The sequence below is a fragment of the Notothenia rossii genome, assembly GCF_949606895.1.
Source record: "Notothenia rossii genome assembly, chromosome: 4".
NCBI lineage: Eukaryota > Metazoa > Chordata > Actinopteri > Perciformes > Nototheniidae > Notothenia > Notothenia rossii.
The window spans coordinates 16,686,503-16,700,882 of NC_136902.1; the positions used below are offsets into that span (position 1 = coordinate 16,686,503).

At 41.7% G+C, this 14,380-nt stretch overlaps 1 protein-coding gene across 2 annotated transcripts in view; it reads right to left on the bottom strand.

Moving 5' to 3' along the window:
• Positions 1–3,329: 3,329 nt before the first annotated feature.
• Positions 3,330–14,380, bottom strand: part of LOC307034668 (metabotropic glutamate receptor 7-like) — a 65,553-nt gene continuing 54,502 nt past the window's right edge. Inside the window, exons 9-11 of one of the 2 annotated variants that reach the window (XM_079673502.1) lie at positions 8,031–8,283; positions 4,359–4,400; positions 3,330–4,170 (exon numbers count right to left, since the gene is read on the bottom strand). In XM_079673502.1, the coding sequence (XP_079529628.1) occupies positions 4,378–4,400; positions 8,031–8,283 (276 nt within the window). In that variant the 3' untranslated portion in view covers positions 3,330–4,170; positions 4,359–4,377. The remainder of the gene's footprint in view (positions 4,171–4,358; positions 4,401–8,030; positions 8,284–14,380) is intronic. The other variant, XM_079673501.1, reaches the window with a different exon arrangement.

The following is a 14,380-nucleotide window of genomic DNA, read 5'->3' on the forward strand; positions in this document are numbered from 1 at the left end:
GTATTTGTTTTCTCTCGCGGCACTTACTTTTCTTTGAAATAACAGTGAACTGTGTGGGATGTGAAAATGCATTGTTTATGCTATTCTCCTTGAAATTAAGAGCTTTCTGGTTAAATTTCACAGGCAGCCAGCACTTATCTCTGTCAACTCCTGTTCAAGACACAAATGATTTGTCTTGCTTTGAAAGCTGTTGTCTTTTGTTGGTTGTGTGGACCTGAGCTGTGATTTCAAGCAACAAATGTACTACCTTATTTTATTCAGTCTTCTGAACGTGATTCATCTTTCATGCAGTCGAAGCACAACACATATGCAACATATTCACAAAATGCATGTTGCACTGGGTTCCTATTTTCTCCATGAATGCCTTTTTCTGACGGGGGAAATTGGGAGAAAGCAGCAGATTAGTGCACCAACTCAACAGTGAATTCTGAAGAGCATTTAATTTCAGTCAGCCGTCTCAATAACACAGCAGTCAATTAAAATCCATGAAGTCAGATAGGTTATTCTCAAATCATCATTAACTGGGGGGTAGATGGAATTAGAAGTTTGGATATGGAAGAGATGGGAGGGAAAAATGGCAGGAGAGGTATCACAGTTATTACAGCAGAAGCAACATCGTACTAAATCACCCAGCCAACAATGAGTGAAGATAAAGGAGGTGACTGAGCTAATTGTGTACTGTCAGAATCCATATCTCTAACGACTGTCAAATGAGCAAATTTCAAATGTATTCTGTCCACCCACTCAACTCGCCCCAGGAGCAAAAGTGGTGAGAGAGAGAGAGAGGGAGAAATAAATACCAGGAGACACTAATGTGATGAGAATGATGCCTGGTCTCTTCCGCTGATTAAAAATGCAATAACGCTGTGACAAACACACTCACGCACACACTCGCTGTGCAGCCTAAGCTGAGCATGAAGTAGGTCTGTGGAGTCAGAGATAAGAAATGTCTCAGAGTGACCAACACTAATTTATTACTTGCAAAAGAGGCACTGTATCTTTTTCTTGGATCGCTCGCAGAAAAACAAACAGCATCTCGCCTCAGACCCTGTTTTTAGAAAATGTAGTCTGCTTTAGTTGGTAATTAGTGCCTATGAGGAGATGATTCATATCTGACCAATGGCCATCTTACTGTAGAGCTAATTGTAAATTCTTTGTGTCACTATGTGCTGCTTACAGTAACTGGCCTCATTTCATCGGAGCACAGCAGATAAAGGAAGAGAAAAAAAGATGCCGGTAAACAAAAGGCCTCATAAGTAGGTTTTGAGTACAAGATGCAGCAGGGGGGAAATAAGAAGAGTGAAGAGTGTCTTTATCCACCCCACGTTATATCAGGCCTCAGTTGGTCACTGACGGGAAGCAGATAAGGTTTCAGTCTGGCTGGAGTTGGATAATTGGACATTTATGGAGAGATAGGAGAGCCCAGGGCCCAGGAGCCATGAAACAGAGCTAATCTAGACTCCACATCAGTAAATTGTCTGTGAAAGAGCGCATCAGGAGTTCTGACAAGATAAGGAAGGCTTTCTTCAAAGGCGGAGCTGGACCAAAGTGACATGAAAACTCGAGATAGAAGAAAGCCGTTTGGCGCTGGGACTTCTACATGTCACATGTGGCACACGCTGAAAAATACTTTTCGTCTAGCAGTGCTGTCACCTTGTCACCTAAATTGGGTCAGGCACACTTGTAATTCTTACACAGTGAGGACACTTTTGACAGCGTTAAAACCAGACAGCTCTTAAGAGTCAAGACTCTTTGGAAAGCCTGTGTACATTTTCAAAGTTTTTAAAGTACATTCTTCAACTTCACTTGCGTATAAAACCTGCGATTGACTGTCCTTAGAGTTTGAAACATTTAAACTCCTGGTGGAATGTGCCCTGCTCTCTATCAGTCCGCCGTGATTAATTTCCTCTCTTTGATGTTTCCCAGGAAACTGCTGCCTACAGAACAGGTGCGTACTGAGCAGGTGGGCCCTTACGTAGGAGCCTTGGGAGTTTGAGCTGGAGAAATGCATACCTCGCACTATTTTCAGTGAGTAAAAAAAGATCCCTGAATAATGCCATGTCATAAATATGTTCTGCATATCAATGCTTGCTTCATTCAATGTTTTTTCTTAATATCAAGGTCCAACATACTTCTGATGGAGCTGTTTACTATTGGTTTGCTTTTTGCTGAGCTGCAACTCTAAATCCGGTGCAACCTCTATGATTTCTTAAACACAGACACTGACACAGGCAATTAATTTGGTGGGGGAGAGGCTAGTCGTAATTGGGCTTAAGTGGGATTTTTCTTGGCTGTGTTCAACACAAAATGACAGACTGTGTGTATGAGAAGTAAAGACCATCTGGTCCCACAGGAGCTGAGAGAGAAGTCAGACAAATGGAAAGAGAAACAACAGAAAACCTGTGTGGGTAAGGATTTCATTCCCTCGTTCCCCCACTATCTCTCTCTTCCTCACACACTCACAGAATAGACGAATCAGCAACTCTTGGCAATATATCATTTGCGGGTGTAACAGCCAAGAGGGAGATGCTTACCGGGTGTGGAAACAGAAGTCTCTCATGCGTGGCCTATTCATGTTTTGTATAATAATCAATATTGAAAATACTAACATTATGCTTGCTGGCCGGCACAGGAATGAAGAGCGGTTAGCTCGTAAAGGCTGGCCCATCAGCAGGACAAATTGATCCGACATGTTTTATTATTCATGTAGGGGAATGGTGTTGAGACTGTGGTGGAGCAACAACGAGAGACAAACAACGGATGTGACAGAAAAGAGCAAAAGGTGAGTAGAGGAGTCTGATGGTGGACATCCCCTCCTCTCGCAGGGTCTCATCTTCATTGCATGGCAGCACATGTTCAGCGAGACGCTAATGTGCCCTGTCATGGGGCGAGACAGTAAACGAGAACACAACATTTCCATTGGTTTACAGAAGCCCATAAACAACACAGTGATTAATTATACTTGTACATACAGCAGTTTAAACATGCAGCGCTCTCTCGTGCTAGAAAAACAAACATGCCCACTCATACTCACGCACAAGCATAGAAATAACTAAGATATATGCTGTCTGATTTAATTGTATAAAAGATAACAAAATTATTTTATTACATGTTCATAATTTGACAGACATCACAACATACTTGCATGATTGTTCTGATATTTCCCACACAATAATGAGGCATAATTTACCCAGTACGAAACTATATTTAAAACAAACATGCTTGCAGATACAGGGAAGGTCAATTCAACAACAGATTAAAGCCATATTCTGTCATTTAATGAAGTTCAGTTCTGGATAAAGAAACAAACGGCAGAAGGATGCTGAGGCTTATTATCATTTTCAGGATTTATTTCATTTTTTTTTTGGTTTACATCAAATAGAACAGACATACATTGGCACATGCAAAGTGAACACTTTGTGGTGCTTTTCATAACCATCCAAATCCAATTGAACAAAGAGTGGATATCTATTTTTGTACTCCAAACATGAAAATACTCTCAACTATTTACAAAAAATATACTTATAATGCCCATCACTCTAACATAATATTAATCTGGGACTGATTGGAGTTGATTCAGTAAAACAAAGTACTGTATGTGGCAGAGCTTGCTGTTCAAGGTAATTAAATCAACTGCAAGAAGAAGAGGCACAGAAGAAAACCACGTAAACGATACAAAACAGAAATCAGATAATAGGAACCCCAAGAGAATATGGCTTTAATGACATTTTAAAAGAAAATATCTTGAAAGCACATCCACTGTCCTTTTTTTTTTGTTCGTGGTTTGTCCTCGTTCACAGTGACCCCTTTTAGCAGGCAAGTTGTTCTCTGTCAGAGAGAGGGGGCCACAACACACGTTTAAAACCTTCAGTTTAGTGAGGCGGAGCCAGCCACACTGACCTACAGCCACTAGTCTCTGTCAGGACTCATGTATCATGTCTGGATGAAGATTGGATGCTTTCCACAGTCCTGGAGTGCATAGGTACTGCAGGTGGTGCTGGGATGCCAGCGCTCGCTCTCATGTCTCTGTCTGTCTGTCTGTCTCTGTTTCTCTACAGCTCCCTTCCCTTTTCAAATCACAGATACAGTAAAGGACAAACGGCATTCATTTTCAAGCAGATCAGATCCTGAGGTTGTTGTAACTCACATATGTTTTCTTGGTTGCTTGACCTGAAAACAGAGAAAAAGCTAATTAAGATTCACTTCGAGCATGGCTGAAAGAAAAACAAGAAAAAGATCTTGAAGAACCAAACATCGACAGATTTTTAAAACTCTTTCTTCTGTGCTGTGCATCCTTATCACCAGCTGTGTGCAATCAGTTGCAATATTTTTGAGCTCAGTGTATCATTTCAACTCACAATGCCCCCGTGTGCAGCCTTAGTTTCTATTTTCAGATGTAACTAGGGATAAAAAACACAAACACCACAGAAGTGAGCACCGAACAAATGCTAGGGCATGCAATGTGATCCCAGCCTGGATTGCCATGGAAACATATCAGAATGTGGCTGAGTGCCTAGGTGCTGTGTGTGTCTGTGTGCGCTTCCTCCCGTTTATCCATCGTTATGAGAACCAATTACAAACCTTCAGAGTGAAGGCATTTCCGGCTTGTCGTGACTTCCGTTGAAGGTTGTTAGGTGTAAAGGTTGGTACTTTATTTACTTTAATGTGACATGATATTAAGGGGGTTAGGACGAAGGGGTGTGTGTGTGTGTGTGTGTGTGTGTGTGTGTGTGTGTGTGTGTGTGTGTGTGTGTGTGTGTGTGTGTGTGTGTGTGTGTGTGTGTGTGTGTGTGTGTGTGTGTGTGTGTGTGTGTGTGTGTGTGTGTGTGTGTGTGTGTGTGTGTGTGTGTGTGTGTGTGTGTGTGTGTGTGTGTGTGTGTGTGTGTGTGTGTGTGTGTGTGTGCTGTCTTTTCTGTACAGAGGAGGGGAAGATCCTCGTACATTTTCTTAATCAGACATTTCTATATAAATTCTTATTCTACTGCTTTAATGTTGCTATGGCGACCAGCTCCCATGGGCTATGCAATTAAAGTCGCACCATTTCTTTACAGCTGCATTTTGTAGTCTTGCCCAGCAAGTATGATGAATAAAACATTAGTAATACAACAGATTCTCGCTCTTAACCTTAAACCAGGAAGATCAGTCTTTTTTTTAACCAGTGTGTGTGTGTGTGTGTGTGTGTGTGTGTGTGTGTGTGTGTGTGTGTGTGTGTGTGTGTGTGTGTGTGTGTGTGTGTGTGTGTGTGTGTGTGTGTGTGTGTGTGTGTGTGTGGGGGTGGGTGGGGGTGGGGGGGTGGGGGTGTGTGTGTGTGTGTGATTTATACATTCCTTAGTAGTTCAATAGTTCAATCGCAGAGTAGATATTTAATCTCAGCCCATAACTTCCCCTTTATTATGTTGGCCAATTTTTGTAAGGTTAAGTTTTCTTCCCACAGTATTTATTGTATATTAAACGAAATCTGAAGAAAAACATCAACTCGTCCGAGAAAGCCTGCTTTGGTTAATCTATATTGGAAAAGAAAGTGAAGCATTTCAATATCTCAAATTTGCAAGGTCTTTTAGAGGCGTAATCATGAGCATATTACACAGTATCAGTATCAATGTAAATCTGCCGACCAGCTAATGCTCTTAATCCCGTAAATCACTCCGAGTCATCTAACACGGGGCTGATGGGTACTGAAATGGAGGTATTTGGCGCTCTGATGGTTACAGGAATTGACGGACAGTCTCACGGGACGGTTAAGGCCCGGTTCAGGTTTTCAGGGCGGTCATGCACATAAATTTGCGATTAATAAATGTCACTTATTTTGCAGTCAAAAAAGAAGGGCAAGGGGAGGAGAGTGAGCTGGGAGGGGCGATGAGGGGAGAAGACATTCAGGTAGGAGAGACAGAAGGTGAGAGACACACAGAACAGATGACACGGTGCACTTTTGGGAGGGCCTTACGTAGACTGCATGCCCTGCTTTGGGACTTTTGATGTGCTGCTGCGACAGATGTTAAGCTTTCACCCTCAATGAAGAGTGAATTTGCTCATTGAGCCACATGTGCGAATGGCAAGGATACGTTCCCGATCCCCTGATACTCTTGCATCAGCGGTCTGATTTATATGTGCGTAACTCACACATCCAGTCACACACAGTGAAACACAAACGCACAGATACACACTTATAGTTGTACGTGCACACAAGCGTATTCTGATACTGACAGATGAGTGGGACAACTGTTGGGTGTCTAGAGAAATTCCCAGTTAAATCTGTCATCTCGTAGGCATAATTCAAAGAGAGGTTTGAGGGACTCGTGCACCTGTGGGTGCCATGATCGCTCTGTGATTAGAAAGCGCTGCAGGAGGAGGCCTTTGGAGACTGTGATGTGTGATTTGCATGAGCTGTCAATCATTTTCGTCTCCATCCTGTCAACTAGACAAGAGCAAATCTAAATTCCAGCTTTGGCAGCTTTTTCTTCTCTCGAAAACCCTTTCAATTTGTGGTGTTTCTCGCCACAAACAAACACTGTCGTACCCAACTATTGAAGACTGTAGGCATCCCCACTCCCATCCTAAGACCCAGTATTATCTTTTCTAACAGGATCATGCTTACTGTTTTGGATGAAGGGTAGCATGAGTAACATGCAGCCACAGCGTCAGATTATCTCCTCCACTCTCGCATCAAAGCCCTGCTTCTCAAAATCTCTTCCCAGAGCCCCCCCCTCTCCCCCTTCTTTTGAGCTCACTGTTGTGCACTTGAGCTAAAGGTCTAACCATTTATCAGGGAACCCAAAATAACCAGGTCCATTCTAAGGGGAAATTAAATATACTTCTTACCCAAGTAACCACCCAATTAAATCCATGGAATGAAGGAAACAGGAGAAAGTAGCTAAAGACATCTCATCACCCCTCTTGGGAATATAGGATATACGACCAATCAAAAGCTTAGCACAGATATATATGCAGATCTCAGCTCCTTGCTCTCCTGGCTCTATAAACCCCTGATCTCTATTTAAGCTTTATTAACTAATTGGCAATCTCAGGACCCATTGACTATCTGTTTGAAAGCGATGAGTACCTGGGGGCAAAAGCCACTATTTCCAGAAGATCTGGTGTAGCCAGCGGATATCTGTGCCAAGATGACCTTTTCTGTGCGCTGCTAATTGTTTATACTCTAACTAACGCTAGGATGGAGTTTGAGTTGAGAGAAGACGTCTATGACAAGATTGTTTTACAAGTAGCTAGTAAACAAGCTAATTCATCAAAAGCTAAATCATTGGCTGTTTTCTGCCTGTTTTGCTCTCCACAAGGACCTTTTACATGCATTCAACCAAAGCCTGCTGAAACATTAGTCAATAATACTCAAACTACAAAGTGAAACCAAATCTTGTGTCATTCCTAAATATTTCTACATGTAAATGCATCATCTGTTTATCGATATCAACTCTTTGTAGTCTAAAGAGATAGACTGTGCCGACATGTTTGCAAACGCTGATGAATAATTTGACTTGATTTTGACATCCCAGAACCAACAGTGATATATTTAGGCTATGTGTTCAAACATAGAAAAGCATTCATGTTGTGTTTTACAAGTTATTAACTCAGTTAATAGTTAGCCTATTATACGCTCTTTGAATACTTTTTTTGGGGGAAAGTGTTTAAAAGAGTGAAAGAAAGGCCTATTGGATATTATGTTTGATTTTGAAAGTTGTGCTTGGACTTGGATACAATTACCACACTACTTTTCCACCAGGAAATCATTGGGTACGTAATGCTTTTCTTCACGATTTGAACAATATAGATAATGCGATACATTTAGAAATGTATTATTGTAAAATGTCTCATTGTGTTTTCTTTGTATCAGATGTGTGAACTTCCAATCATTCTTTCCCCTGACCCATAGAACAGATTTTGGGCAGACACGCATTACACATGCATTACGGCCAAATAACTATTGCATTCTAAGCTTGAAAGCAGTGGTACATATTTTCACTACACCATAAAAATGGTCTGAACGTGTGTGGTTCTTTGTGCATAGGGATACTCACTCATGGGGTCAGCAGCAGGGTTCTCACACAGCTCAGTCTTAGCCTCTCCGTTGGGTCTCTCGTTGGGTTTCTGGGCCAGACGGGATGACATTGTTGCAGCTGTGACCACAGCCTTGAAGCTACGCTTCCGCTTTTGTACGTTCATCTCAGGGTGGAAGATAATAATGTACACCTTGGGCATGTAGAGCATGCCCAGTGCTACTGAGGCACTAAGGTTCATGGAGATGGTCAGGGTGGTTGTTTGAATATACAGCTGGAAGAGAGCACAGACAGGAGAAAGGTGATGTTAGTACAGACTGGAATGGCAACATACATAATACAAAAGGGCAATTCCTTTTTATGAGATTAGGCAGTTCTATGTAGCACACACATTAGTAATTTTAAACCCTTATCAAGAAAAATGAGAGACAAAGGCGCTATGATGGTTTAACATCTGTGTCCAATTACAGACAGTCACACTGTGGAGCACAGCGAGGAGGCAAAACCTAATAATAACCATTGCCTGATAACAGAATGTGAGCATCCAGCGAAAAAAATTCATTGCCATTTCTTCAACACTGGAGTATAGAGAAACTTTTATCAAGCATCATTGGAGAATAGCTTTGTTTTACTTATATAATGCAACACTTTTTCATAATACCTAACTAGTTCTTTCTTTGATAACCAAATATTATAATCCGATACATACTGTAGGGATGTGGATATTTGCTATGTGTGGCTGTGGAGAACAGAGCAATCATGCGTACGGTGAAACAACCCAGCAGCGTTATTGAAAGCCTGACCTAGAGCTACTTAGTCAAGTTGAAGATTGTTCAAGCGAATTAATGACAAAAGCAGAAGCATCACCATGACTGTAGCAAAACATCCTCAGCCGGCCTCCTTTCTACCACTTTGTCCACCCAGACCCTTGATTGATAGACTTCACTGTCCGTCACATGTTGCAGTCTTCTTTCCTCTGCCCTCATTTTGGATCATTTATCTCCCCACTCACAAATTCATCAGACCAATGTTTAGCCGCTGAGCTACTTCCTCCTCCACTAAGAATTCCTGGAGCCAGTCGCAGTCCTAGAGTACAGCATGGACTAACAACACTGCATCTGCACTATACAGCAGGTCTACCATTTATTTTTCAAAAGCTCTGCATGCAGTGGAGAGCAGCCTGTGAAGGGCTCTCACTGTGTTAAGTGGCAAGATCATTCACAAGACTACCATTCATGGGAGCACTACACAGGTACGTTCTCTTAAATGTGTTCCACATAACATTCCCTTCAGAGGTTACATAACACCTTTCACATTCACATGTGATAATTACGAGCTTACATAACCCAGATCACGCTGCAATATAAGTTGACTCATATTTGATATTGCCACTTCGTCCTATGATGCTGATTTCACAAAAGGGTAGGGAGGGCAGTTATTCAGCACGTAAGAGCCTCTTTTTTCATGTAAGGGTCTTAGAGGAGAAAGAATTGCTTCAAGAGAGGAAATTATTGTTTCAAGAGCAGACCACCCAAGCCCCCTCAATAATCTACTGCACTCGAAAGCATTAGATGTCACTTATATGCTGCCAGCCACTGGGGATGGGAGCAGAGAGGGGATACCATTGTAAACACATCAGCCAGTGCAGTGTATCTGCAGAGCAGCGAAATGCTCACTGATTCATTGAGAGGCAGAAATGTCACCATTTGCATAGAGTTTTCTTGGTAAATAGCAAGACTAACAGTAATTTATTTCCTACAAGGCACTCATTTACATGCCAGTCATGCCTTTGTCTACCATTCTCCATTGTGAAGCGTGATATCATCAACATGCCAATACACTCAACTGCCTCTGTCTCTCTCCATTGCCTCCTGTTTGCGGAGCAGCATGAGAGGCAGCAATCTGGCTGGCGCACCATGCATAACTGTATGAATATCACAATGCCCTCAGTGAGCTCTGTTCTGTGTGACTCCGAGCTTTGGGTGAGCGTAAATGTTTTACTCTGGCTGGAGTCTGAGTTATGAACTCGTGATTAGATATTCGTGGCGACCGATCAAAGCATTGCGAGCAGTACATGGGGTCAAATATAAATCACCAGAGAATCTCCATCATGGGCTTTGCTTCCATGTTTGGTAGTTGGTAACCTGTCTGGTATCCATAGCAACACCACAGAGTTTGGTGAGAGCAACTAAACACAGCTGGAATAAGCTTTAATGAGATTCTGATACCTTCGACGCGGCAATGCTGACCCTATCAGAACTGATTTATTGACGATGCAGAGGAGTTGATTCGGAAGCGGGCGCACAATGAGTGTTTGGTGCTTACTTATATTCATATCACACAAGCAAACACACACACAAATAACGTGTAGATATGTAGGCTCCACTCTCTCAGACACAGCTACACATGCTCACACACACAACACACCAAATCCTTTTTCTTACTGCCTCTAATCACCGAGACAGGATTTATCATTGTGCCTCTCGATGAGCTTGACCCAAATTCGTAGCCCCTCTCACCCACCACTCGAATGTTTAGCTTGTCACAGAACATTCATAATTAATTCCCGTTGCTTTAACATAAATACATACATGAAGTAATTTTCACAACTGCTTGGCAACCCTGTATTTATAGCTGCAGTAATGATTTATTAACGTCCTCATCAAGCATCAAATCAAACGGTTGCTTTTGCATGTTACATCCCACAGACAAGCGAAATGCCAACAACAGCCACAAGAAGCGACATTTAGACAACAAGCTGTTGAAGGGTGATCCTCATAATTACACCCACCAGGGATATACTTACTGCAAAGGCAATTTAGTGTGGTATGGTTGAGTACTACAAATGCACATAGTGATAAGGACTTGATTCAGTAAGTGACAATTAGGATGCACTCTTGCCTGTTCGAGAATGCCTTCAATAATGAATCCAGGCGATTTGCAGTCTCCTCTAAACTACCTGGATGTCTCTTGTTGTTTTGGGTGGCCTACTTTCTAGCTGGGCTCGTCATGAATTACTCTGTCTGGCTTTGTGATGCAAAGACCTTTTCCAAATTGGAGGCAGTGCTCTCTGTGTGGACGGCTTCCCCTCATTTTGACTCTAGTTTGAAGCCCAGAAATAGGGACTTCCTGCACAGAAATAAATATGATGTGACACATATAAGCTTCTGAACATGTGTCAGGGCAGATCATTAGTAGATCATCAATCTGACATTCTTGCTATTGATGTTTCCCTGACATCATTCGTTGTGTTTACACCTGCTGATATGTTTGTCTCTCTAATTAATGCCTGTATCCATCAAGCTCGAGTTGGAAATCAGTGCTGCTGTGTACACAATTCTACTGGTGGCCCATGTTTGATCCAAACTTTAGCAATAAGGGTGAAATTGTATGATAGTTCTTAACTTTTACAACCAGGGCAATATTTATGAGAGGAGAAATGTTTTGGAAACGCTTGATGGCAATAACCTCTTGACATTTTTTGACACTTTCTACCGAAACCTCACAACTTGTTTTGCTGTGGGGAATATGCATCTTTCCAACAATGATTATTCTGTCAGAACAAAGAATTTACAGGGTTATAAATAAAACTTTTACTGCTCAAACCTTACAAACATTATATTCATGAAGAGAGGTAAAATGGCAGGGCTACATAATTTGAAACATGTGACCACATTGTTTCACTTTATTTCCCAAGACAGGCTAGTTTACAGAAATATATTATTTCTCACACCTGGACAAAGACCTAAAGTAGAACAATGCATGTTCTCAGTGGAGGGGCGTGCCACAGCCCACAGATGGTTTCAACATCTTTGCTTTGTGTTCACTAAACAACAGATGGAGTTTGTGTGTGGCATGTTTGGTAAAACAACGTGGATTGATAGCACTTATCATTTCATGGAGCTGAGTCAAATTACCTGCTATTTCAATTTGCATGAAATGTTTTTAGCCAGACGAGCGGCTTGCCAGTGTTTACTTAACGTTCATTATATAAATCAAATATTTCTACAAATCATTATTCATGCTATTTATTACATTCTCCAAGGAGATTTGTTTTCAATTTTTTTTCTCTGTTTGTCAGTGAGATAATGGAAGAAATACTGGGTCGACTTTTATGGAACGTGGTGGAATGATTTCCATATTACATTTTGGAGTGGATCCGAATCCAGGTAAAGCAGAGATATACCTTATTTGAATAACCTCCTATGTAATTTTGGTATATTTCAACATATATATTGTTGGCAATAAGTAACCTGCAAGTACTTCAGACACGTATACCTCAAACTGCTGAATGTAATCATAATTTCTACCTTGTAGAGGATGTTGTTCAAATGACGTCTCCCTCTCTTGATTAATACATCTTCTTTATCTAGATAATCATCATCATTTTCAAAATGAAACCCACAAACTTCTATAACACTTGAGCAGCACTAGAGCTTCTTGCCTCTGGTGCAATGTGCTCCGATTGAAACTAAGTAAAACAACTGAGGCAGAAGCTTTAGTTTATTAATACAAAATGGGGAAAACTCAATTTCTTACTTGGTTGTTATAAAAGGTTGACACACACACACGTAATCCCAAATCCACACATGTACAACAGGACCAATACACATGCATTATATATGGGGAGATGACGGGCGCTTCCAGGTCGGTGCCTGGTGACTTGCTACCTGTGACCCTTTTGTTCTCGAGCCGATTCATGAGCTACTCCTGCCTCTAAAAGACTCCCATATCTCCGCGAGAAGTGTCTAGTTCAATTCCCCTCAAATCCATTTGTTCTTTTGAGAGACACAGGAGAATTAGAAGTTGCAATTTAAATGTAACCCACTGGAATAAGGACGTGTTGGGCAAGTATAGAATGTCAGTACTAATGATACTTGGCAGTTTCGTCTCTTAAAAAAAGGCTTGTGGGTAAAGGAGACATCTTAAAAGGGCATAAGTGGTTTCTATACACATATTGAGGTATGTTAGTTTTCATGACATGAAGTTCTCCTTCAAGCGTGACTAAATCTTGTGGGTGTTTTACTAGAAAGTTTCCGTCTAGATGGATTCAGCCTCAGGGAAAATGTTTCAATCGACAGTATCGTACTCCTACTCCTCTTAACTGTGAGGTACATTCTGCTTTGTGGTCAAAGACGTAACCAAACAATTGACTTCTCATGTTTAGTGACAGCGACCTTTTACATGTATTCATTAGTGCCTTTGCTTAGAAAATAGCTGTCATGTTAAAAACAGTGTTTTGTGATTTTGTTAGTGCTTTTTCTTTCACAGTTCTATGCTGTCTGATGTTCAAAGCTCTGTTTGAACAGTGACTTGCCAGAGTTTCTTTTATGTGGCCCGAGGACAGCTGAATTTGGATGCTGGTGACTCTGATGAGTGTTAAGTAGTGTACTCAGGACATGCAGGTGCATCGGAGGCGAGGGGAGGGCTCTGTGATCTTTTGTTACGGTTTTCGCATGGCTTCCCTCAACATGGGTTTGAATGGGAAAAACAGAGGGGAGGGGGAGGGAGTCACAGGTGTGGAAAATATGGGCATCTGAATGGTGTTGAATTAAAGAAATTACACTCAGTGCACAGTCATGTTTGCACAATAAAACGTAAGGTCGACCAGCCATCATTTTGGATTATCACTTGCATCTGGCATCATTCTATTTTTGTAATCGGCAAGTATTATTTAGCCATGTCTAAAATTAAAGAATAGGTACTTCTGGAGTCAGGATATGGTGAAATGCATCACACTGTATCCCATTGAGCCTCCAACAGTTCATTCACACGCACCCCCAGAGCATCCATCTGTCATCTATCGCCAATGACACATTTCCTTCTTTTTGTTTCGGGATCTGGGGGATGTTGTGAGGAATGTGTGCTCATACTGAAAATGTAAGTATAAGAAAGCTGTAACAAGTCGATGATAAGGGAGACCTTTGTTACCCTGCAGATTCTGCAAAGGATGTGTTCAAGACATGCAAAGGCTCTTCTCACTTGCAGTGGCTAGGGAGTGAGCAGGAGTGCGCCCACAAAGGCCATTACACCATGATGCTGTGCTGTGAACTGAAGTTGAGTGCAAGGCAGGAGCTGGTGTGAAGAAAGAGTTAACTGTATAAAGGGGAAAGATAAACACATTACTGCCTCGCTAGTCGCTGCGAGTAACATAATGAACTCCTAATCGCCGCTGAGGGTGTAATTCATCTATGAAATCAGCTGCAAATTGAGATGAAGAAAATCAGTTTCTGATCCATCTCATGCGGTAGCTTAGTAGGAAGGATATTGAACGGCGTGCCTCTCAAAAGGTTAGGAGTAACACTTTCCTGTCAGCATCGATATTCTGAGAGTGGAAAACTTCCCCTACACGCCGTCATATACACACGGCC